The 26,296-nt window shown below is 35.6% G+C and overlaps 1 protein-coding gene across 1 annotated transcript in view; it reads right to left on the bottom strand.

Moving 5' to 3' along the window:
* The window catches only part of GRID2 (glutamate ionotropic receptor delta type subunit 2), a 1,540,711-nt gene that overhangs the window by 571,228 nt on the left and 943,187 nt on the right, over positions 1-26,296 (bottom strand). The window contains exons 5-6 of the mRNA XM_033214833.1: positions 23,120-23,173; positions 7,478-7,651 (exon numbers count right to left, since the gene is read on the bottom strand). Of these exons, the coding sequence (XP_033070724.1) occupies positions 7,478-7,651; positions 23,120-23,173 (228 nt within the window). The remainder of the gene's footprint in view (positions 1-7,477; positions 7,652-23,119; positions 23,174-26,296) is intronic.

The following is a 26,296-nucleotide window of genomic DNA, read 5'->3' as shown; positions in this document are numbered from 1 at the left end:
TCAGATTTTTAGAAGGATATTGTTATCACGGTTTTTCCTAAAAACATACGGAAGAGTATATGGATTGTCCTCGGGGTATATTTAATCATGGAGGAAATTTTTAAAGTAGTCTACCCGCATCACAGGATGATACTAAGCTCTGGCTATTGAGACAATTAGAGTCTGATGCTATGCAGAGTTTTTAATAAGAACTTCCTAACGGTGCCTTGTGAGTTTTCTTTTACATACCATGTAAATCTTCAATCATTTGTGTTTGTGAAGTATCATTTTATATATATAATACTTATAGGCCTTTTTTGAAGAAACATTGAACACTCAATGCATTACGTGCAATGCAAGTTTGTCTTTCATAAGGACATGTTAGGACTGACTATTTTCACTCCCCATCCCAGCCACTCCCCACTTTGCCCAATAATTAGTAGATAGACTACAAAAGAATGGCTGAAATCTGCTATACAGCTAAAACTAGTCCATGAATCAACATCTAGGTTGGAATTAGGCAGTAAAGACCCAACAGGAAAATATATAAATTACATAAAGGATACATGTCCAGGGAAATCAAAATAATACACAACCGTCTTGCCTTTCCTAACCTCTCCTGGTTCTACTGCCTGACTTCCTCTTCCTTCTCTAGCTTTATTTTACTCTTCCCTTTGGTGAACATGTATTTAAGATTGTTGGGAAAGCATTCCTCACTATCTCCTCACCTTTCTCCAACTAGTTAACATTTCTCAATATTTAGTTCAAAGACCACCTCTTTTTATCTACTGGAACACACAGTGCATAAGTCTTTGAAACATATCAGAATACTAAATCTTTTTTAAGATCTACCTTTTCCACAAAAAATAAATTCCTCCTAGATGGGGACTCATATTGTATATCTTTTCTCTTCCATTTTTCCCTGTGATTTATTTCTCTTAGACTTAGCCTAAAGCCTAGCACATATTCGGTTTTTGATAAACAGTTGTCAAGCAAAAGAAGACAAAGGATGGAGAGAGGAGAAAAAAAGAAAGTCAATTTTAAAGGTAGGCGTGTTTGACGGAATTTGAGACATGAAAATTCCGGTAACCTGGGTTCTATCCAAACCTGACACTGCTGAGGCACATTCTCTTTTGCAGACCCTGAGGCATGTATTTCGAGCATCTATGCTCGTCTTAAAAGTGAGTACTTTGTACCTGTTACGTGACAGGTGTTTTCAGTAAATGACTATGTCTCCTCATTTGTCCACATTCCAAACTACAGGATCAACAAGTGGTGGTAATATCTTCCGAGCTTTTCATTACCCTCCTAATACGACACTTTTTGACTGCAGGCCAGTGCTCATTCTTCGAGCTTCACATTCTTTCCTATGCTTTTTTCTGTCATCATTAACTGAGATTTGGGTCATTTTTTTTATTTGCAAGGCCTTTGACTCCTCCTTCACAATAATACCAAACTATCTCTCAGCATTTTAAAAGGTCACTTCAATTCCTATACAGACGATCTTCACTTCTACTTAGGCCTCGACCAACACAAATGACCATTTACTGGACAGAAATATACACCACCTCTAAAATCATAGACTCCAGTATGTCACATATAAGCAATCATTCCTCCCTACCTTACTGGCACTACATTTGTCCTTTGACATCACCAAACCTCCACACTCACCTCCTCTACATGACAAGCTTTCAATATTTGACACCATCTATGGCTTGCTTTGAAATATCTTTCTTTTAGTTTTCATCACTTTGTACAGTTTCTAGGCTGATCATCTTAGTTCTCTTTCTCTTTCTCTTGAGTTTCAACGTTTCTGTTAAAAATTTAGTATCCAGAATTGACACATTATTACAGATGTGATCTGACTAGGAGAGAATAGTGTAAGACATTAGATCTCTTTATCTTAGCAAAATTCTTCTGACATAGAGACCACAATTATATTTAAATAGTTATCGCAAATATGATTTGTGCAATACACACACCGAATTTACCTTCAACTTAAGGAATCTGAACAACTGTCAAACCAGGATTCTTCCATCTAGGCTCCCTGTAATTGATTTTGAACTTATACTTTATCTGGGCTCTTTCAAATTTAGGCTTATTATTCAGTCAACACTAACAATTTGGAACTTGATTATCTAGTAAAACATAAACTTTCTCTTCTAGCTTTATGCCATTTACAAATTTGATAGGAATGTTTTATTCATTTTCATTCATGCAGTGATAGACATTTAAAAAATATTAGGTCCAAGAATAGAATCTTGTGAATGACCATAGACAGTTCCTTGCATTTCAGGAATAGAATATTTATCAGTGCAGTTTGAATATTCATCTGGTTCTACAATCCTCAAACTCAGGACAAAGGAACCCTGGTGGTAGGTTGTGGATATCAGGAAGTGCTCGAAGCCACAGAATACATCTAAGGCATATTCTAGTCATATCAATATTGCTTGAAGATTTGATTGATTGATTTAGATATTAATTTTGAAGATTTGGAGAAAAAAACTAAATAATTTAATTGGCAAATCATTTGGAGTATTACTTTTAATTATATATACACAAATGTTATAACTTTTGAAGGTAATAATGAGACATAAATATTTTTGAGCTTTATTTTGCTTTCTATCTCAGGCCAGAGTGTTCACTATCTTCTGCCTTTAGGAGCCTGTCGGTGAAAATGTTTGAATGTCATCATTCTATCAAGACTTTTCAATATCTTTCCTAAGGATTTCAGGCAAAAATATGTCAAACACCAAGTAAAAATCAATATGCAACACATAGCTTTATGACATTCTCCCAATCTAAAAAACAAACAAACAAACAAAACTATAAATAAGGGCTTAGTTTGGCAGTGCTTGTTTTTAAGGAAGCCCTGTTGTCTTTTTTTTTTTATTATTATACTTTTAAGTTCTAGGGTACATGTGCACAACGTGCAGGTTTGTTACATATGTATACTTGTGCCATGTTGGTGTGCTGCACCCATCAACTCGTCAGCACCCATCAATTCATCATTTACATCAGGTCCATCAGTGATAGACTGGATTAAGAAAATGTGGCACATATATACCATGGAATATTATGCAGCCATCAAAAAGGATGAGTTTGTGTCCTTTGTAGGGACGTGGATGCAGCTGGAAACTATCATTCTCAGCAAACTATCGCAAAAACAGAAAACCAAACACCGCATGTTCTCACTCATAGGTAGGAACTGAACAATGAGATCACTTGGACTCGGGAAGGGACCATCACACACCGATGGTACTGGGAGCCCTGCTGTCTTATCTGAAGTATTCCAAACCGTTGATTTAGTAATATATTCTACAGTTTATCTAAATAGTAACATTTAATATGCTAAACTCCATGAGAATCTTTTTTCCTTCCTTTCAACAATTGGGACAATACACCAATCTCCTGTACCTTGGTCCTCTTCTTAAGTGTTTCTCCAGTATTTTTGAGCTATCATATTTTGATCATTCCTGCTGGCTGATTGGCTACTCTGAGCAATTATTTGGCAAGCTAATTCAAAGCAGTGGCCCTGCTCCTTCTAAACCAGTGGATTACTTTCTTTTAATGAATTTTACTCTAACCTTCTTAATTTGAAGACAATTTTTCTTAGATGGAGAAAGCAGGAGCAAAAGTGTTGGAATGTTTCTGTTTTCTCTCCATTAGCAGCCCAACTAATATTAGTTCCATCAAGCAGTAAATGGATCACTTCCTGCTTGTTACATATGTTGCTAAAAATATCATTTTCTAGCTAAAAGGTGTTCTTTTATATTTATCTTGCAACTTCCGCTAATCCTGGGTTTCAGCCTTCGGGTGCTAATTAAAAAGTTTGTGAAATGTATTTTCTGCTTTTTTCTAAATTTTACTTCTCTGTCTATGTATATTAAAATCGGTAACAGTCCAGAGATCAAATTCTATCACACATAAGTGGGGTGCTAACATGTAACAAATCTTCAAAGCAAAAGTAGTTTTCTTGTTTTCTTCCATCTGTGGGTTTGACAGGACCAAGATGAAGGTATGAGTCAGGAGGAAGTTGGTGCTTCCCCATACAGCTTTGTTGTTTCAGGTAAGATTAGGAATATAGACATAAATAAAGTATTAGTTCACAGATATTAAAGTCCTCATCAACTGAAATGGAAAGATTATGTTGTTAGGCAAATATGCTATAAAATAATTTCTGCTGTCCCTAAATGATACAGTCAATAATTTTTCTTAAGTTTGTATTTCATTTCCTGATACTTCTTTTGACAAAAACAAATTTTAATATTTTATGATTTTCTAAATCAAAAATTATTTCTTTTTTTTCTATTTAGAATTCTATCATTTTCACATCAATTATATCCATGACCAGTTAAAATGCAAACATGGGACATTATAAGCATATTGATATGGTTTGACTGTGTCCCCATCCAAATCTCATCTTGAAGTGTAGTTCCCATAATTGCGACGTATCATAAGAGGGACCTGGTGGGAGGTAATTGAATCATGGGGACGATTATCTGCTTGCTATTGTCATGAAAGTAGTGAGTTTTCCCGAGATCTGATGGTTTTATAAGCTTCTTTTCCCCCTTTTGCTCAGCCCTTCTCTTTCCTGCTGCCATGTGAGGAAGGATGTGTTTGCTTCCCCTTTTGCCATGAATGTAAGTTTCCTGAGGCTTCCCTGCCCCGAGGACTGTGAGCCAATTAAACCTCTTCCCTGTACTTCACGGCAGTGTGAGAATGAAATAATACACATATAGATAAGGGTGGAACTGAAATTTAAAGTGATGTCGTTAAGGCTTCAGAGGATTTATTTTGACTATTGCCCTCTCCTTAATTACATTCAAACATATATATCCACACAGATCCAAAGCACTGTGGTAATTATGATGGAGGAAATGGTAGAGAAGCACGTTATGGGTATTTATGATGCTGGGTTCTTGAAGGGACATATTTATTTTGAGATCGGGACTCACTTTGAAACCCAGGCTGGAATGCAGTAGCACAATCTTGGCTCACTGCAGCCTCTATCTCTAGGACTCAGGTGATTCTCCCACCTCAGCCTCCTGAGTAGCTAGGACTACAGGTGGGTACCACCATACCTGGCTAATGTATTTATTTATTTTTAATTTTTTAATTTTTTTTTTTTTTTTACAGAGATGGGTTTTGCCATGCTGCCCAGGCTGGTCTCAAACTTCTGGGTTCAAATGATTCTCCACCTTGGCCTCCCAGATTGCTGGGATTGCAGGTGTAGCCACTGTACCTGGTCACGGAAAGAAGCTATTCTAAAGGAGCTTAAAATGTAGTAGGGAACAGAAAATTACAGGGCAATGATCCTGGAGCCAATCTGTGCACTATAATGATAATAATTGGAAGAAATGTTTGGATAAACGGCAAGTCCTTTTTTAAAAATTCAAAGGTGACTAAGGATAGGGAGGTTGTGGCGTTATTTTTCAGAGTAGTTTTGCAAAATCACCTTATTTATCTAGTATTATTAGAGAGTAACTAATTTTCTCAGGCTTATATTTCCAAACTGTTAAAACGGAAAATCCTGAAGTACTAAAACGCAATCTACTCATCTGACAAAGGGCTAACATCCAGAACCTACAAAGAACTCAAACAAATTTACAAGAAAAAAACAAACAACCCCATCAGAAAGTGGGCAAAGGATATGAACAGACACTTCTCAGAAGAAGATATTCATACAACCAACAGAAACATGAAAAAATGCTCATCATCACTCACCATCAGAGAAATGCAAATCAAAACCACAATGAGATACCATCTCACACCACTTAGAATGGCAATCGTTAAAAAATCAGGAAACAACAAGTGCTGGAGAGGATGTGGAGAAATAGGAACACTTTCACACTGTTGGTGGGACTGTAAACTAGTTCAGCCATTGTGGAAGACAGTGTGGCGATTCCTCAAGAATCTAGAACTAGAAATACCATTTGACCCAGCCATCCCATTACTGGGTATATACCCAAAGGATTATAATTCATGCTACTATAAAGACACATGCACACATATGTTTATTGCGGCACTATTCACAATATCAAAGACTTAGAATCAACCCAAATGTCCATCAGTGACGGACTGGATTAAGAAAATGTGGCACATATACACCATGGAATACTATGCAGCCATAAAAAAGGATGAGTTAATGTCCTTTGTAGGGACATGGATGCAGCTGGAAACCATCATCCTCAGCAAACTATCGCAAGAACAGAAAATCAAACACTGTATGTTCTCACTCATAGGTGGGAATTGAACAATGAGATCACTTGAACACAGGAAGGGGAACATCACATACTGGGGCCTATTGTGGGGAGGGGAGAGTGGGGAGGGATAGCATTAGGAGATATACCTAATGTAAATGACGATTTAATGGGTGCAGCACACCAACATGGCACATGTATACATATGTAACAAACCTGCACGCTGTGCGCATGTACCCTCGAACTTAAAGTATAATAATAATAATAATGATAAAAATGTTTCCTATAGTAAATATTTTAAAGAACAGGTTTCTAAAATATATTAGGTTTTGTTGACTTCTAAAATTGGTGATACCTTTAATATTTGCTGATATCTCAGGGTTATTGTTTAAATATTAACTTATATGCTAGCATTATACTGCAGTAATACCTTTAGGAGTTGTTTTATGGCACAGATTTGTTTTTGCAGGAAGAGTCCTATGCTGACAGGATATATGAGTTAGTTTATCTGATTGATTTTTTCTCCTGTCTCTTGCCTTGAGAGGGCTCCTTAAGGCTCGGTGCTGTTGTCCTATGTGCTTGCTTTGTGTAATAGCCCCTCCAGATTGACATATTGAGATCTCCAGTGCAAAGTGAAAACAAATCAGAGAAGCTTTTCCTTAAGAAAAAGAAATAAGCTTCAAGTAAGTATTTAAAGGGCATTCTTATGAGTAAGCTACAGGGACTTGGTGTTCTCTGTTTTGCTGTTCAGAGATTGTATTTATACCTTTCAAATTCTTTGTTGCATTCTGGATGCTGAAAGTTTCAGCTATATCCTCTCGGAGTTGGATGTGACCATAAAATGCTACAGTACATTTTTCATATTTATTTTTTTTGTTGTTGGAGTTATTCAAACTGGAGACCAATCTTTTTAAAAAAGAATAAGTATCTATGTCCTTCTTATGCCGGGAAAGTCAAACACATTTATTAGTTTAATAATTTGGAGTTTGGAATCAGTAGTTCCAACTACAAATTCTCCTATGAGAAATATTATGGACCTACTTGTTTAGAAGAAAATAATCTTTACTTACTATATTTTTTATGAAACAAGTAGAAATTTTTTTATAGTGAGATCAAAAGGAACAAAGACGCAAATTCTTAGCAGTTTCTCCCCATCAGACTTATGAAATTGCTGGTGGAGGAGAATTGTTCAGAAATAACACATACAATTCTGAATCCAATGCAACTCATAAAGCTCTCCTTGCAATTGCCCAACAAAGCACCCTGGAAGAAATATCCTGTCATTTATAAGATACCTCCATATTCTGAGCAAATGGATCCTTTGGATCACACAATGTTGAAGATATTCGATGGTTGCCACGGAAACACCGCTGACTTATATTCTGGGGAACTGGAAATGTCTGCCGAATAATCGTTAACCTTCCAATTGACCTTCTTACAAGTTCCTGTACGTCCACATCGTTTATTTCCTATAAGATAAGAGGTGGAATAATTAGAGATACTTTAATACAGTAACAAAACACAAATCTACTGAGTTGTTATCTGTAAATGTTAGGGATTCTGTTACTGTAATATATTGGCTTAATGCTTAGCGAAGAAAGCAACATATTTTTGTTAAAATGATCTATTCATTTGTAGTTGCTTTCTGTGCTTTAAATTATATACATTAGGGCCTAACAATTCTAAATGAAGCAATTGACTTACATATGGTTATTAATAACAAGTTTATAATTTATAATGTTGAACATTTTAGAAACATATAGGTGTGGTCAAAACATTTAAAAAGGTCACAAAGTAAGTTGCTATTATAGTTTATTATTAATTAATGGATTTCAATTACCTATTACTTTGAGTATCTAGGAAGGTATTTGCCATGTAAGAGTTATATACACGCACATACACACACATACAGATGCACACACACACACACACACACACACACACACACACATAATTAGCAATGAAAAATATGGCTTTTAACTGAGGCAAGTAGAGCAAGAGGATATATAAGGAGTTTTTCTAATAATTTATTAGAATTATTGATGTTAACTTGTATGTTTCTCTTGGTAAGGAGTAGATGAAAAATTCTGTTGCTTAATACAGTCTGAATCAGGATGAGATGAGAAACCCAGTGCTCTTTATCTAAATGAATTTTATCTAAACAAATTTTATCTATTCTAAATGGAATTAGGATAAAAGTGATCAATATAAATTTTCGTTTTAAGGTAGTCTTTACTAGAGAAGTTTGTGCTTAATAGTGTTCATTTGAAACCTTTTAATCCAATGAAGTCTTTGTAATTAACATACTATTGGTTTCAGTCAATTCTTATGGTAACATAAATAAAAGATTAGACACAAAATAAGTTTTGGGTTGCAGTGAGCATTTCCAAGGTTTGATCTAAGAAATTATAACAGAACAATGAAATAAAAGAGATAATTCATAGGTGTAAATTTTCTTTTTTTCCTTACCAGATCAATTATATATTGTTCTTTCTTGTAGCATATGTTAGATTCAAAAATCTCCCTTTATATATGCTCTTTATGAAGTATAAATTGTTCTGAAAATAAAATAATGCCTGCCATCAACTATATCTAGTGCAATATCCTGGATTTCTGGGCATTTAATCAATCCTTAATGTTCCGTAGAAATGTTTTTTCTCAATTTAAAATGCCATCTTTTTCCTTTAGTCTGTATCATTTGAGTGGCCACCAAAAACTTTGTCTGGCAAGGAGCAGGCCGCTTTTAAATTCTATGTAATCTACTCACACTCACAAAGTAGGATTAAATGGTATCCTGTCAACTCCATTTGAAGCCCTGATTTTAACCAGACATCTTTTAAAGTTAATTAACATTAATATTGCTATTCAATGTCTTTCAATTTTTAAAATTACAAATGATAAAGACAGGAACTTTAATTTGAAAGGCAATGGAAAATTGTACCACTTTTCTCATAATATTAATTAAGTTGTTTTAGGTATATGGTATTTTTTGCTTTAGCAATGCTAAGATTTATCAACATGTTATCAAACAATACTGTCTCTATCTACACCACTCACAATGAGTGACAAATCAGCACATTGGATAAAATTTACATTTAATAAATATCTACTATATGTTAAGCAAAATACTAATTACTTTATTATCCCATTTTCTGCTAACGGATGATACTCTCAATCGGATGCTATTTATTCTCAGTTTATAAACAAAGATTCAGGAAGACTTGAAGCTCTTCATTCATAATATTCTATTCATGGGATGAATTTATCAATGTCATCAAAAGAAACAGTCTCTGAAGAAGTTATACAAGTCCATATTTCCTTACAGGAATTATTTAGATTAATATTTATGAATGGTAGAATTTAAAACTGTAAAGATACATTATTTGAGCATTTAATTTCCTGATGATTCTGGAAGGAATGATGTAGTCATCTATCATGAGCCAAATCCTTTAAGAGGACATTTTTCAAACCCACAAAAAGGGAAAAGGAATGGTTACCTTTCATAGGTTTCCAAAGATGAAGTTCTCAGGCACCTAAACAACTAAAATATATCTGAAGAAATGTCAATTTGAATTGAGTGTATTTTGCCTATTATTATATGGGGAAGGGAAGAGAAAGTAATTTTCTGGGAAGAAAGAATCTGTCATTCTGAATGAAACTAACAGACAATCTGTCTCAAAAAATTCACTTACAATTTTAGTCTTGACATGTGATCTCAAAAACAGTTTAACAGTGATATGAAAACTTGATTCGGCAGCTATTTTATATTTACGGAACTTTACTTGTGCATTTCAAAAGGGGGCATTTCAAGAGTGGCAGATGCAATGTTATATAAACACTGAAAGATAAGTGATCATATAATCTATAAAGAGATCCATTTAAATGGAAAAAATTCCAGAAATAAACTTGTATATTAAAATGTTATGCAGTCTACTAGGATCTATATTATTCTAATGCTCTGAATTTTTAAAAAATGTTTAAACTGTCGGATTTTTAAAAATAATCATGTGAAGGACTAGTTTACCAATAAAGTATTCACTCTCCCAAGCCCACAGAACCACTAAATATCTTAATCTTTTGAAAGATGTAGAGTATTCCCGAGCTCTAAGTAATTTAAAGAGCCCAAATTATAAAATTATTTTCCTTCTTATATTCTTTATTTTACTGAGTATATTCATAAAAGTAGAATTCACATTGCAGTAAAAATGATTAAATATATTTTAGTAACTTAGCTTTTTCTATTTTACTTATTTAGGCTAAGCAAGCCTTTTTTCCCAAAAATAATTTACGTAGATATTTGAAAACTATTAAGAATCAAAGTCAATATGTCTGGCAAACTATTCTTATTCACTTTGCTTTAATAATTTAATGTAGGTTGAATCCTGAACTGTGAAAGCCCCAAGGAAGAAAAAAGGAATGCTAAAATACCTTCTGGGGATACAACCCCATCTAGAAACAGCCATTTCCCAGAATAAATCCTTAGGAAAATTGAATCATTCCTGAATCCTTGTAGTATGTCAGCTTTAGGTTTAAATGAATAAGATTGTGGGGAAGAAAAGACTCTCAGAATCCATTAGATCAGATGCCAATTCAGATTAAAAATAACTATTTCAGAGGAATAGTTTCCTTTTTCCCATTCTTATATCTCTTAGCATCTAACAAATCTTCTGGCTCATAGTTGGTATCAATAAATGTTGATAAATGCAAAATTTAATGAATGAATGAATGGTAAGATTTTATTATCTTCTAAAGACTGATACCTGAAATTTTAATTCCAGACACCAGAATGCTTTAAAATGTTAAACAATTCTAAATGAAGCAGATTTTAGTATTAAGATTAAGCCCTCTACTATGTGGTGTTTGTTTCTTATTTGTTTATATTTTTCATATTTTAGCAAAGATGACCCTTTGATGCTTCTGTAAAATTTAACATTAATATGAATCAATTATGCAAATGTTAAAAATGGAACAAATCCAGCTGTAGGCTATGTACCAACAGGAAGAATAGCAGAATGGCAACTTTCTACTTGAAAGCTTAGAAGTGAGCAGTTCAATTCATCATTAAACTAGAAAAAATGGAAAACATCCATTACACATATAGGTTTTTTAAATCTCAAAACAGCAACAAAATCCCCCTAAACTGGCCGGGCACGGTGGCTCACATCTGTAATCCTAACACTTTGGTTGGCTGAGGCGGGCAGATCACCTGAGGTCAGGAGTTCGAGACCAGCCTGGCCAACATGGTGAAACCGCATTTCTACTAAAAATACAAAAATTAGCCAGGCCTGGTGGCACATGCCTGTAATCCCAGCTACTCGGGAGACTGAGGCAGGAGAATCACTTGAACCCGGGAGGAAGAGCTTGCAGTGAGCCAAAATCATGCCATTGCATTCCAGCCTGGGTGACAAGAGTGAAACTCTGTCAAAAAACAAAAACAAAAACAAAGCAAAACAAAAAAAAACCCAAACCAACAACTTTCTCCTTAAATGTAGTACTCAGGAGTACTCAGATTAACAGAGAATAATGTCTTAAACTATTCGAATTAAGTAAAAAGCCAGTAAAATCACATCAAGACAACAAAGGTCATATTCTGTATTATCAGGCAATAGAAGGGTACATGAAGCATTGTGCTTCTTGCAGGTCTGAACAGTGCACATATTCCTATCTGAATTTCTAACTTCTGTAAAACTTAAATTGTTAGGCCATCTGCTTTAGGGCCCTGAAGGGATGACAATACTTGCATGGAAAGGCTGCTCTGAGCTGGATCCACTGATTGTGTGGAGAAGATAAATACTATTACCAAGCACTAACATATGATTGATTACACCATATGAGTTAGCACAGCCTCTCATTATTATAGCACACTTAATGCAAATGAAAAAAATACATTGTTTTCAAGTTTCTACATCAATTTCTATCATAATGCACAATGCCAACTTTGATTTATATTCACTCCTTTAAAAACTATTGATGCAATAAGATTAAATCAATGTCTGCAACCCATTTTAAAATTAGCAACAAAATAATAGCTACACAAACAAAACTAGACAGATTCATGTTCTCCATGTTCAGCCAAAATGGCATTTGCATATTTTGAGGGTTTTTTATTATTATATTTAAAGTTTATTAGCTTCCTAGCAATTTTGAGAAATCCATGTTTTTTTTTTTCATTTATAGAAACTAGGGAAAATTATAATTCATCCATTATAAATTCCCATAAACAAGCATGTAAATGAGAAGTGTGCAAGAAAAGTATAAAAGTCATCTTCTGAGGCATATTTCAGAATTCAGTGGATGAATGAGAATAATAAGGTGGGTGAATGGAATAATTTGAAAGTGAGAGTGTTGATTTTGGATATACCAGCCAATAATTTTTTTTATGGGTTAAAATACAGAAAACATTTGCACATTATCTGAGTTTTAACCTTGTTCAGATAAAAGTACTAACCGGTGTAGTGTAAATGGTATGGGTTGTGGACATTGTATTTTTAAGAGGCTAGGCAGTGTGACTTGCCCAAAAGAAATTGTACCTCTGCCGGAGGACAAGAAAGTAGGACTGTGGGTAAGAAGGAGATAAAGGTTTCAGTGACTGTGATGGTGAGGTTTTATGAGACAGTTCACAGTAGAAAACCTAAGTTTGAAGGATAAGAAAATAACTGAGGTCTCCTTAATCATCTCCTAGACTTCTAACATTTATGGAGTTATTTACCAGTTAGATTGCTTTATTTATATGGATATTTTATTTTGCAAAATAGTGACCCAAATTATGGAGCATCTACTTAATGACAATATTTCATTTCTAATATTTTATGAAATAAAATTTAATAAGTTTAAAAACATGAATCATAACACTTACAAAAAATACAATCAAACAAATTTTTATTATTCTTTCCATACTATTGATTACCAATGAAATACTTGCTAGTCTATTCAGGCTACACCTATACAAAACGAAGATGCCATTTCTTCCAAAGTACAAATTGAGTCTTAAACAGTGGGTTAATGACCATGTTGTTCTCAGAAGCTCTACTTCAGTTTATACTTTTAAGTTCAGGTATACTTGTAGAAGCTAAATTGCATATAAAAAAAACAATTAATTAATTAAGGGGTTCCTTTTGCAATCTTATCAACCATCAGAGGAGAATGGCCATTTCAATTTAGTGATTATAAGCATTAATTCATCTAGATTAATCAATTTCTCTAAGGAGGTAAGAAGTCACTTTATTTTTCTAGTCAGGTTTACTGACATGAATAGGTAAAATGACTCCAGCTGGTTTTGCATCAGGAAATCTGTGTAGTCTATCCCCTGTCCAAAGTAGGATGTGAAAGAAAAACAAAAAATTAGAAGAGTCTTTATATCAAAAAAGTAATCTAGAAAATAATTAAAACCAAAAAAAGCTAGTGACATAAATAGCTCCCATAAGATTTTAGCTGAGGAAGTAGAAATTTCAAAAATATAAACCATAAAGATAATAATCAAAAATATGTATTTATTACCAATTAAATACATGCTAATCTATTCAGGGTACACCTATATCATATGAAGAGGCCATTTCTTCCAAAGTACAAACTGAGCCTTAAACAGTGGGTGACGATGTTGTTTTCATAGTCAAAAACAAAATTCTAAGTGAAAATGTATCAAAAAGCATGTATGAAAAAACAAAATCCTAAGGGAAAAGAACAAAGCTAGAGACATCATGCTACCCGACTTCAAACTATACTACAGTGCTGCACTAACCAAAACAGTATGATACTTGTACAAAAACAGACACACAGATGAATGCAGCAGAACAGATTGCCCAGATAATAAGGCTGCATACCTAGAACTATCTTATCTTTGACAAAGCTGACAACAATAAGCAATGGGGAAAGGACACTTTCCTTTAATAATGAATGGTGCTGGGATAACTGGCAAGCCATATGCAGAAGACTGAAAGTGGACCACTTTCTTATACCATATACAAAAAAATAACACAAGATAGATTAAAACCTTAAATGTAAAACCCATAACTATAAAAACCCTGGAAGACAACCTAGACAATACATAGAAATGGGCAAAGATTTCATGACAAAGATGACAAAACCAATTGCAATAAAAGCAAAAACTGAAAAACGGAATCAAATTAAACTAAAAAGCTTATGCGCAGCAAAAGAAACTATCATGAGAGTGAACAACCTAAAGAAGGGAAAAAATTTTTGCAAACTATGCATCTGACAAAGGTCTATTATCCTTAAGTTCTATAAGAACTTAAAAAATTTAAAGCAAAACCGAACAACTTCACTTAAAAGTGGAAAAAAGGACATCAACACTTTTCAAAATAATACACCATGTGATCATAATCATATGAAAGAAAGCTCAACATCACTGATCATTAGAGAAATCCAAATCAAAACCACTATGAGATATTATCTCACGCCAGTCATAATGGTTGTTACTAAAAAGTCAAAAAATAACAGATGCTGGCATGGTTGTGAAGAAAAAGGAATGTTTATACATTGTTTGTGGTGGGAGTGTAAATTTGTTCAACCATTGTGGAAAACAGTCTGGTGATTTCCTCAGAGACCTAAAAGCAGAACTACCATTTCACTCAGCAATCCCATTACTGGGTGAATATACCCAATATAAATATACCCAAATGAATATAAATTGTTCTATCATAAAGACACATGCATGCCTATATTCATTGCATCACTATTCACAATAGTAACGACATGGAATCAACATAAATACCCATCAATAGTAGACTGGATAAAGAAAATGTGGAACATATACATTGTGGAATACTGTGCAATCACAAAAAAAGAATGATAGGCCCTTTGCAGAAATATGAATGGAGCTGGAAGCCATTTTCCTCAGGAAACTAATGCAGAAACAGAAAACCAAATACCTCATGTTCTCACTTATAAGTGGGAGCTAAGTGATGAAAACACATGGACACAAAGAGGGGAACAACACATCTGGGGCTCTACTGAAGGGCAGAGAGTAGGAAGAAGAAAAGGATCAGGAAAAATAACTAATGAGCACTAGGCTTAATGCCTGGGTGACAAAATAATCTGTACAATAAACCCCCAAGACACGAGTTCACCTACATACAAACTTGCTTATGTACCCCTGAACTTAAAAGCTAAAAACAAAACAAACAAAACAAAACCAGCCAAAGCTTTACACTGAAAAAGATTAAGCTTTAAATCCCATTATCAACACTAATAGTTGTGTAATATTTGCTGAATTGTTTAATTTCTTTGAAACTTAGTTTCCTTGGAGAAAAACTGAAATGAAAATACTTAATTTGAAAAGTTATGAAGGTTTGTTAAATCCCTTTTGCTTTGTCTTTCCCCCTATCGCAATGTTTAGTCATTCCACATGAAAATTAAAACATACTAGAAATTTAGAAGGTATCAGAACTGTATTGAAAAGCAGATCTCCATATACGTATTGCCCGAGGAAATCTCAGAAAAATCTACCTTATTTTGGCATTAGAAATACAGCTAAAATTCATAGAAACCTAAAGTTTGGCAGACCAAAATCAGACTTGTAAGGTGGTTTTGGTGTCTTTACTCTGAAATAAAAAGGATCATTCAATCAATGAAGTGTAGTGTCAGAGAAACAACTTGAAACTGGGAATTATTTTCACTTCTTTGTGTAAAAAGAGGAAAATAATTTATTCTCTATGGACTTCATTCCTTCAGTACTTCAGAGGATATGGTTTAGTATTCCACAAAATAATATATAAGAGAATGATCTCTGAATTTTAGTGTGATATGATCATTATTGCAGTACCATTCTTGGGTGTCATTTGTCAAGTACTATGTTAAGAGCACCTGATAATACCTCATTTAACTTTTATTATGAACTTGCAAAGTAATTGTTATTATACTTGTCCAAATGAATAAACTGAGGCACAAGAAGCTGATATCCATGTTAAGACAGCTACTGAGTTTCATAGCCAGGATCAAACCTGTCTTGCTGATTAGAAAACCAGGATTCTTATCCAAAAATACTATTTTGTCCATAAAACAAATCTTATTAGTCTAGAATTGTGTATTTAGTATAATGAACAAATAATATATTATTTTTATTCGTAAGTAATAGGTATGACCAAGTACTACATCTTGTTGAGGAAAAAATCCATGTGATCACATTACTTGTCCATGACTGATCTGCTCATTGTTCCTTCCATTTCTGACTGGCAGGTGCTAATGGAAAACTTATTTCACAGGGCTTTTAGGTTGTAATATATTTTTAATCTTATGTATTATCTTTGCAAAAATCAAAAGACTTTCACAAGAATTTGACAAGTCTAAAGATTTGAAAACAGTTGTACTTCCTTATGAAAAGGAAAAATCTGTTCTCTGTTTATTCATATTCATATGTTGAACTTTTATTTTTTTATTTTTTATTTTTTTATTTTTTTTTTTTTTTTTTTTTTTTTTTTTTTTTTATTATACTTTAAGTTCTAGGGTACATGTGCATGACGTTTATATCTTATATAATCCCCAATGCAATCCCTCCCTCCTCCCCCCTCCCCATGATAGGCCCCAGTGTGTGATGTTCCCCTTCCCGAGTCCAAGTGATCTCATTGTTCAGTTCCCACCTATGAGTGAGAACATGCGGTGTTTGGTTTTCTCTTCTTGTGATAGTTTGCTAAGAATGATGGATTCCAGCTGCATCCATGTCCCTACAAAGGACGCAAACTCATCCTTTTTTATGGCTGCATAGTATTCCATGGTGTATATGTGCCACATTTTCTTAATCCAGTCTGTCACAGATGGACATTTGGGTTGATTCCAAGTCTTTGCTATTGTGAATAGTGCCGCAATAAACATACGTGTGCATGTGTCTTTGTAGTAGAGTAATTTATAATCCTTTGGGTATATACCCAGTAGTGGGATGGCTGGGTCATATGGTACATCTAGTTCTAGATCCTTGAGGAATCGCCATACTGTTTTCCATAATGGTTGAATTAGTTTACAATCCCACCAACAGTGTAAAAGTGTTCCTATTTCTCCACATCCTCTCCAACACCTGTTGTTTCCTGACTTCTTAATGATTGCCATTCTAACTGGTGTGAGATGGTATCTCATTGTGGTTTTGATTTGCATTTCTCTGATGGCGAGTGATGATGAGCATTTTTTCATGTGTCTGTTGGCTGTATGGATGTCTTCTTTTGAGAAATGTCTGTTCATATCCTTTCCCCACTTTTTGATGGGGTTGTTTGTTTTTTTCTTGTATATTTGTTTGAGTTCTTTGTAGATTCTGGATATTAGCCCTTTGTCAGATGAGTAGGTTGCAAAAATTTTTTCCCATTCTGTAGGTTGCCTGTTCACTCTGATGGTAGTTTCTTTAGCTGTGCAAAAGCTCTTTAGTTTAATTAGATCCCATGTGTCAATTTTTGCTTTTGCTGCCGTTGCTTTTGGTGTTTTAGACATGAAGTCCTTGCCCATGCCTATGTCCTGAATGGTACTACCTAGATTTTCTTCTAGGGTTTTTATGGTATTAGGTCTAACATTTAAGTCTCTGATCCATCTTGAATTAATTTTCGTATAAGGGGTAAGGAAAGGATCCAGTTTCAGCTTTCTACTTATGGCTAGCCAATTTTCCCAGCACCATTTATTAAATAGGGAATCCTTTCCCCATTTCTTGTTTCTCTCAGGTTTGTCAAAGATCAGATGGCTGTAGATGTGTGGTATTATTTCTGAGGACTCTGTTCTGTTCCATTGGTCTATATCTCTGTTGTGGTACCAGTACCATGCTGTTTTGGTTACTGTAGCCTTGTAGTATAGTTTGAAGTCAGGTAGCGTGACGCCTCCAGCTTTGTCCTTTTGACTTAGGATTGTCTTGGCAATGCGGGCTCTTTTTTGTTCCATATGAACTTTAAAGCAGTTTTTTCCAATTCTGTGAAGAAAGTCATTGGTAGCTTGATGGGGATGGCATTGAATCTATAAATACCTTGGGCAGTATGGCCATTTTCACGATATTGATTCTTCCTATCCATGAGCATGGTATGTTCTTCCATTTGTTTGTGTCCTCTTTGATTTCACTGAGCAGTGGTTTGTAGTTCTCCTTGAAGAGGTCCTTTACATCCCTTGTAAGCTGGATTCCTAGGTATTTTATTCTCTTTGAAGCAATTGTGAATGGAAGTTGATTCCTGATTTGGCTCTCTGCTTGTCTGTTACTGGTGTATAAGAATGCTTGTGATTTTTGCACATTAATTTTGTATCCTGAGACTTTGCTGAAGTTGCTTATCAGCTTAAGGAGATTTTGGGCTGAGACAATGGGGTTTTCTAAATATACAATCATGTCATCTGCAAACAGGGACAATTTGACTTCTTCTTTTCCTAACTGGATACCCTTGATTTCTTTCTCTTGCCTGATTGCCCTAGCCAGAACTTCCAACACGATGTTGAATAGGAGTGGTGAGAGAGGGCATCCCTGTCTTGTGCCAGTTTTCAAAGGGAATTTTTCCAGTTTTTGCCCATTCAGTATGATATTAGCTGTGGGTTTGTCATAAATAGCTCTTATTATTTTGAGGTACGTTCCATCAATACCGAATTTATTGAGCGTTTTTAGCATAAAGGGCTGTTGAATTTTGTCAAAAGCCTTTTCTGCATCTATTGAGATAATCATGTGGTTCTTGTCTTTGGTTCTGTTTATATGCTGGATTACGTTTATTGATTTGCGAATGTTGAACCAGCCTTGCATCCCAGGGATGAAGCCCACTTGATCATGGTGGATAAGCTTTTTGATGTGCTGCTGAATCCGGTTTGCCAGTATTTTATTGAGAATTTTTGCATCGATGTTCATCAGGGATATTGGTCTAAAATTCTCTTTTTTTGTTGTGTCTCTGCCAGGCTTTGGTATCAGGATGATGTTGGCCTCATAAAAAGAGTTGGGGAGGATTCCCTCTTTTTCTATTGATTGAAATAGTTTCAGAAGGAATGGTACCAGCTCCTCCTTGTACCTCTGGTAGAATTCAGCTGTGAATCCATCTGGTCCTGGACTTTTTTTGGTGGGTAGGCTATTAATTGTTGCCTCAATTTCAGAGCCTGCTATTGGTCTATTCAGGGATTCAACTTCTTCCTGGTTTAGTCTTGGGAGACTGTAAGTGTCCAGGAAATTATCCATTTCTTCTAGATTTTCTAGTTGATTTGCGTAGAGGCATTTATAGTATTCTCTGATGGTTGTTTGTATTTCTGTGGGGTCGGTGGTGATATCCCCTTTATCATTTTTTATTGCGTCTATTTGATTCCTCTCTCTTTTCTTCTTTATTAGTCTTGCTAGCGGTCTGTCAATTTTGTTGATCTTTTCAAAAAACCAACTCCTGGATTCATTGATTTTTTGGAGGGTTTTTTGTGTCTCTATCTCCTTCAGTTCTGCTCTGATCTTAGTTATTTCTTGCCTTCTGCTAGCTTTGGAATGTGTTTGCTCTTGCCTCTCTAGTTCTTTTAATTGTGATGTTAGAGTGACCATTTTAGATCTCTCCTGCTTTCTCTTGTGGGCATTTAGTGCTATGAATTTCCCTCTACACACTGCTTTAAATGTGTCCCAGAGATTCTGGTATGTTGTATCTTTGTTCTCATTGGTTTCAAAGAACATCTTTATTTCTGCTTTCATTTCGTTATGTACCCAGTAGTCATTCAGGAGCAGGTTGTTCAGTTTCCATGTAGTTGAGCGGTTTTGATTGAGTTTCTTAGTCCTGAGTTCTAGTTTGATTGCACTGTGGTCTGAGAGACAGTTTGTTATAATTTCTGTTCTTGTACATTTGCTGAGGAGTGCTTTACTTCCAATTATGTGGTCAATTTTGGAATAAGTGCGATGTGGTGCTGAGAAGAATGTATATTCTGTTGATTTGGGGTGGAGAGTTCTATAGATGTCTATTAGGTCCGCTTGGTGCAGAGATGAGTTCAATTCCTGGATATCCTTGTTAACTTTCTGTCTCGTTGATCTGTCTAATGTTGACAGTGGAGTGTTGAAGTCTCCCATTATTATTGTATGGGAGTCTAAGTCTCTTTGTAGGTCTCTAAGGACTTGCTTTATGAATCTGGGTGCTCCTGTATTGGGTGCATAGATATTTAGGAGAGTTAGCTCTTCCTGTTGAATTGATCCTTTACCATTATGTAATGGCCTTCTTTGTCTCTTTTGATCTTTGATGGTTTAAAGTCTGTTTTATCAGAGACTAGGATTGCAACCCCTGCTTTTTTTTGTTCTCCATTTGCTTGGTAGATCTTCCTCCATCCCTTTATTTTGAGCCTATGTATGTCTCTGCATGTGAGATGGGTCTCCTGAATACAGCAGACTGATGGGTCTTGACTCTTGATCCAGTTTGCCAGTCTGTGTCTTTTAATTGGAGCATTTAGTCCATTGACATTTAAGGTTAATATTGTTATGTGTGAACTTGATCCTGTCATTATGATATTAACTGGTTATTTTGCTCGTTAGTTGATGCAGTTTCTTCCTAGCCTCGATGTTCTTTACATTTTGGCATGTTTTTGCAATGGCTGGTACCGGTTGTTCCTTTCCATGTTTAGGGCTTCCTTCAGGGTCTCTTGTAAGGCAGGCCTGGTGGTGACAAAATCTCTAAGCATTTGCTTATCTGTAAAGGATTTTATTTCTCCTTCACTGATGAAGCTTAGTTTGGCTGGATATGAAATTCTGGGTTGAAAATTCTTTTCTTTAAGAACGTTGAATATTGGCCCCCACTCTCTTCTGGCTTGTAGAGTTTCTGCCGAGAGGTCTGCTGTTATTCTGATGGGCTTCCCTTTGTGGGTAACCCGACCTTTCTCTCTGGCTGCCCTTAAGATTTTTTCCTTCATTTCAACTTTGGTGAATCTGGCAATTATGTGTCTTGGAGTTGCTCTTCTGGAGGAGTATCTTTGTGGCGTTCTCTGTATTTCCTGAATTTGAATGTTGGCCTGCCCTACTAGGTTGGGGAAGTTCTCCTGGATGATATCCTGAAGAGTATTTTCCAACTTGGTTCCATTTTCCCCCTCATTTTCAGGCACCCCAATCAGACGTAGATTTGGTCTTTTTACATAATCCCATACTTCTTGCAGGCTTTGTTCATTTCTTTTCCTTCTTTTTTCTTTTGGTTTCTCTTCTCGCTTCATTTCATTCATTTGATCCTCAATCGCTGATACTCTTTCCTCCAGTTGATCGAGTCGGTTACTGAAGCTTGTGCATTTGTCACGTATTTCTCGTGTCATGGTTTTCATCTCTGTCATTTCGTTTATGATCTTCTCTGCATTAATTAGTCTAGCTGTCAATTCTTCCACTTTTTTTCAAGATTTTTAGTTTCTTTGCGCTGGGTACGTAATTCCTCCTTTAGCTCTGAGAGTTTGATGGACTGAAGCCTTCTTCTCTCATCTCGTCAAAGTCATTCTCTGACCAGCTTTGATCCGTTGCTGGCGATGGGCTGCGCTCCTTTGCAGGAGGAGATGCGCTCTTATTTTTTGAATTTCCAGCTTTTCTGCCCTGCTTCTTCCCCATCTTTGTGGTTTTATCTGTCTTGGTCTTTGATGATGGTGACGTACTGATGGGGTTTTGGTATAGGTGTCCTTCCTGTTTGATAGTTTTCCTTCTGACAGTCAGAAGGACTGTCTGTTGGTCTGTTGGAGATTGCTTGAGGTCCACTCCAGACCCTGTTTGCCTGGGTGTCAGCAGCAGAGGTTGCCGAAGATAGAATATTGCTGAACAGCGATTGTACCTGTCTGATTCTTTCTTTGGAAGTTTCCTCTCAGGGGTGACTCCACCCTGTGAGGTGTGGGGTGTCAGACTGCCCCTAGTGGGGGATGTCTCCCAGCTAGGCTACTCAGGGGTCAGGGACCCACCTGAGCAGGCAGTCTGTCCGTTCTCAGATCTCAACCTCCGCGTTAGGAGATCCACGGCTCTCCCCAAAGCTGTCAGACAGAGTCGTTCGCGTCTGCCACGGCCCCGCTCTTTCCCCTAATGGACTGCAGCTGTGCGCTGTCCGCAGAGGTAGAGTCTACAGAGACAGGCAGGCTTCCTTGAGCTGCTGTGAGCTCCACCCAGTTCGGGCTTCCCAGCGGCTTTGTTTACCTACTTAAGCCTCAGCAATGGCGGGCGCCCCTCCCCAGCCTCGCTGCTGCCTTGCGGATAGATCGCCGCAGACGGCTGTGTTAGCAGTGAGGGAGGCTCCGTGGGCGTGGGACCCTCCCGGCCAGGTATGGGATATATTCTCCTGGTGTGCCTGTTTCCTTAAAGCGCAGTATTGGGGTGGGAGTTACCCGATTTTCCAGGTGTTGTGTGTCTCATTTCCCCTCGCTAGGAAAAGGGATTTCTTCCCCTTGCGCTTCCAGGTGAGGCGATGCCTCGCCCTGCTTCAGCTCACGCTGGTCAGGCTGCAGCAGCTGACCAGCACCGATTGTCCGGCACTCCCTAGAGAGATGACCCCAGTACCTCAGTTGAAAATGCAGAAATCACCGGTCTTCTGTGTCGCTCGCGCTGGGAGTTGAAGACTGGAGCTGTTCCTATTCGGCCATCTTGCTCCGCCCCCCAGGAAATGTTGAACTTTTTAATACTCATGTAAAGAGGGTGGACTTAACAGTTCTAGAAACAACATTAAAATATAAACGGAACGCAAGCACTCCACTGGGAGGAGTTTACTTTGCTTACAAAGTAGAACTGTACTTTTTATAAAGATGATCTCCTTGAGCAGGCAGTATGAGCCAACAGAAAGAGCTAAAAGATACTCAGTGAGAAAGACTTTCTCCATTTATTTTATTAATATAAAGCCCCTTACCATTTTTAAAAACTTCATTCAATTTTTGTTAAACAGCATTCACTCAGTAAGTTGAATGTTTACGTCGTATGTTGTTTCCTTTTAAAAATTCAAGGCCAATTCAAGGATTGGAAATGCTACAGTTATATATGTGGAAAAAAGGACACAGAGTTAACAATAAGGTTTAGTTAGCTTTACCTCATTTATAATGATCCAGTGACAGTCAAAAGCAACCAAATTAGTCTCCACAACCTAGAATAGAAAACAAATCAGCTATCAGTCAAAAGCAATCATGCAAAACAAACCAAACTAATGAATATACTTTGCAAATGACAAAAAAAAATGAATCGTATGTTAGAAAGGTCTTAGTTACTTAATTGAAGATGGAAAAATCATTAGCAAAACACTGTAGAAGCATTTGTGTTTGACACATAGATGCACTGTATACTTGCTAATTAAATTTGAAAATATAATTCATCAAAACCTAGAAAACCGTGGGTTTCAACAGAAAAAAATATACAAATAAAATGTACTGTTTTGTGATTTAACTGAGAGTGGAGATAAAATTTCAAATCACATTCCCTACTCAAAATAAACTTTGATGGCTTTTTATCATCTACCTAATAAATATCAAAGGACATAGCTTCTACAATCTGGCTCTAATTTAATATTCTTATCTTCTGCTACTTCTCTGTGTATATGCTTTCTACTCTTTTGACTAAGTAAACTGCTCTATATTCTCCTGCAAATTTCTGTCATGTGCATTCTAAGGTCATCTAATTCTTAAATTATCTGAAAGTTAAATACAAAAAGTGATAGACAACATATTAGCATTAAAGCATGGGTAGGAAATTTTAGTAGCTTTTAGATTGCTAATAAGATGAAAATAAATAAAATATATTTAACAGGAAGAACAAAAATATATGGGTAGCACTCTTGTTTGACCAACTTCAGATACATTTATTCTAAATGATTCCTGGCTTAGGCCAAAAAAGTTAAGCTTCAGATGTTTGTGTGTGTGGTGTGTGTGTGTGTGTGTGTGTGTATAGTAGGGGCAGTTTCTATATCAAGATTTCCACTCTGCTAAATATTATCATACATATTCTAAGATGTGTTCTTCTGATTTACGCATGGCATGGGCGTATAATAAGTGAGATTATTTTGTAGGAGGTCATTCTGTTGTTTTTAGCAATAACACTCAACGACTGGGTTTCAAATGAAGATGCCTTCAAATAGCTATCAAGGAGTTGTTATAAAATGTGAATTGCATTTTGGTGGCTATTCTTTGTCCTACTGAGAAATACCTGCTAAGAGATGCATTGCATCACAAAAAAATAAAATTGGAAATATATTTGGTATGCGACTCAATGTTTTTTCAAAGTACATAATTAGTTGCAGAATCTTGGTTTTTTAACATTTGGTACAAGTTTCATACTATTCCATTATACATCACATTGTTCCCTGTGACTTTATTGAGGTATATAGATAGTACATGATCAGAGAATTGAGGATATGTTATCTGCTTTTAACCTTTATTATTATCATTTTTGAAATATATGTATACTCAACTTATAGGTGAAACTTAATATTTAAAATATAACTTATGGCAGTTTTCAGTTTTTGCTAAAAAACACTTTATACTAGTAACGGTAATCCATACTTCAAATTTTCTGATTGTTTTACTTTAATCATCTTAGAGACAAATAATGAATAATTTATTAGCAATAAAAAGTAATAGAAAATATGTGGGACTCCATTGGATTTAAAAGACTTCAAACTAGAAACTAAGATATAAGAAAAGTGGGTTTCTGGGTAAAATAAAGAGAAATACGTTGTAGAAGGGGGTAAATCACCACTAAAATATGTAAATAGAACTCAGAGAAAAAGAAGTGAATACCAATAGATAGACAGTATAGATTTAAAATACTTCTGAAGTAATAGTAGTAGAGTGATTCTATTTAGCTTAAGTTATCCTCATTTTAAGCTAAATAATAACCTTCACTATGTAATCAGATAAAGCGAAATTTAAACTATGAGCACTCTGCATTACCTGTAGAAATTACTAAATGAGAAGTTGTTTTGTGCAACAGCCTTTATGGACTAAGTAGAAGGTAAGAGTTATGATAATAACGTATCAGTAACTATCTAGACTATAAAATTTACCCATGGCTCTTCATCTTAAAGTATTTTAGGCAAAAGCATGAAATAATATTGAGGCACAAATCTTGTATTTCTGTGAAGAAGAAAGACAAATGTGTTGTCTAAAGCCATGATTCTACTCATTGTACTATCTTCTGTTGCTTAGGGTCAGCAAGGAGATAATCTCTGCTTCTCGTCTTTGGTTTTATTCATGAGTATTAACATATAAGATATTTTAACAGTATAAATTTGTTATAAGCAAACAATTATTAGCACATTACTACAGATAAATAAATAAATAATAATCTATCTTCATGTTCTAAATTGAGTGTTCTTCACCATAGGTGGTCACTAAGTATCTGTGAACCTTCAGTATGAGTCCTATATGTCTTAATGTGCATTTTCAAGAAAGAGTCTATTTGAATCTCTTTTGGGTTCTCAAGTTCCCAGGTCTCCTACCAGTTCTATTTAACCAACTATTCTAAAATCATTAGTCCTCAAACTTAGTCTCCAATTTAGGTTACTATATGAATTTTAAAAATATCCTGCCCTACAAACAAGTGAGGGGATACAAAGTTTATCAGAAAAACTAGACTATATTAATTCATAATCATTTAAAGTCATCTCTATTTTTAAGCAAAGTCAAGGGTTCATGTGGTAGAAACTGCGAGACGATCATGAAAATCCATTCTCTCCTTCTGCTGGGACACTCAGGTAGGCTACATTTCCCATCCTCCACTGCAGGGTAGAATTACAAGGCCATGTGACTGAGTGCCAATCAAATGTGAGCAGAGTGATGTACACCACTTTCAAACCTGATTCATAAAACCTCCCATGTGCTTGTGTCTGCTCTTTGTCCATTCCAGCTTACTAGGATGGTGACATCATGCACAGAGGACCTTGGAAGCCACAATAGATCCGGTGCACAGAGCAGACTCCCCTTTTCTACTCCATGCTGTGGTACTGAGCTGACATGAAACAAACCTTTAATAGTGGAACAATACATTTTGGGTCTACTTGTTAGAGTAATTTAGCCCATCTTATCTTTAAAGAAAAGCATTTTTATTAACTTCATCTATGCACCTTTTTGTAATCTTAATACATTTTAATAAACATACTCACTAGGGTAACTTTTACTTCTGTGATTTTATAAAGGCATGATTTCAAAATTATGCAATATTTGTTGGCCTTTTCAAAAATATTGAATATTTAGAACCTTTTTTCAACACATTTTTA

Source organism: Trachypithecus francoisi, unplaced genomic scaffold (assembly GCF_009764315.1).
Source record: "Trachypithecus francoisi isolate TF-2019V2 unplaced genomic scaffold, Tfra_2.0 Lachesis_group1, whole genome shotgun sequence".
In the NCBI taxonomy this organism is placed as follows: domain Eukaryota; kingdom Metazoa; phylum Chordata; class Mammalia; order Primates; family Cercopithecidae; genus Trachypithecus; species Trachypithecus francoisi.
The sequence above is the reverse complement of the archived record's forward strand: the minus strand, read 5'-3'. Positions and strand labels throughout refer to the sequence as shown.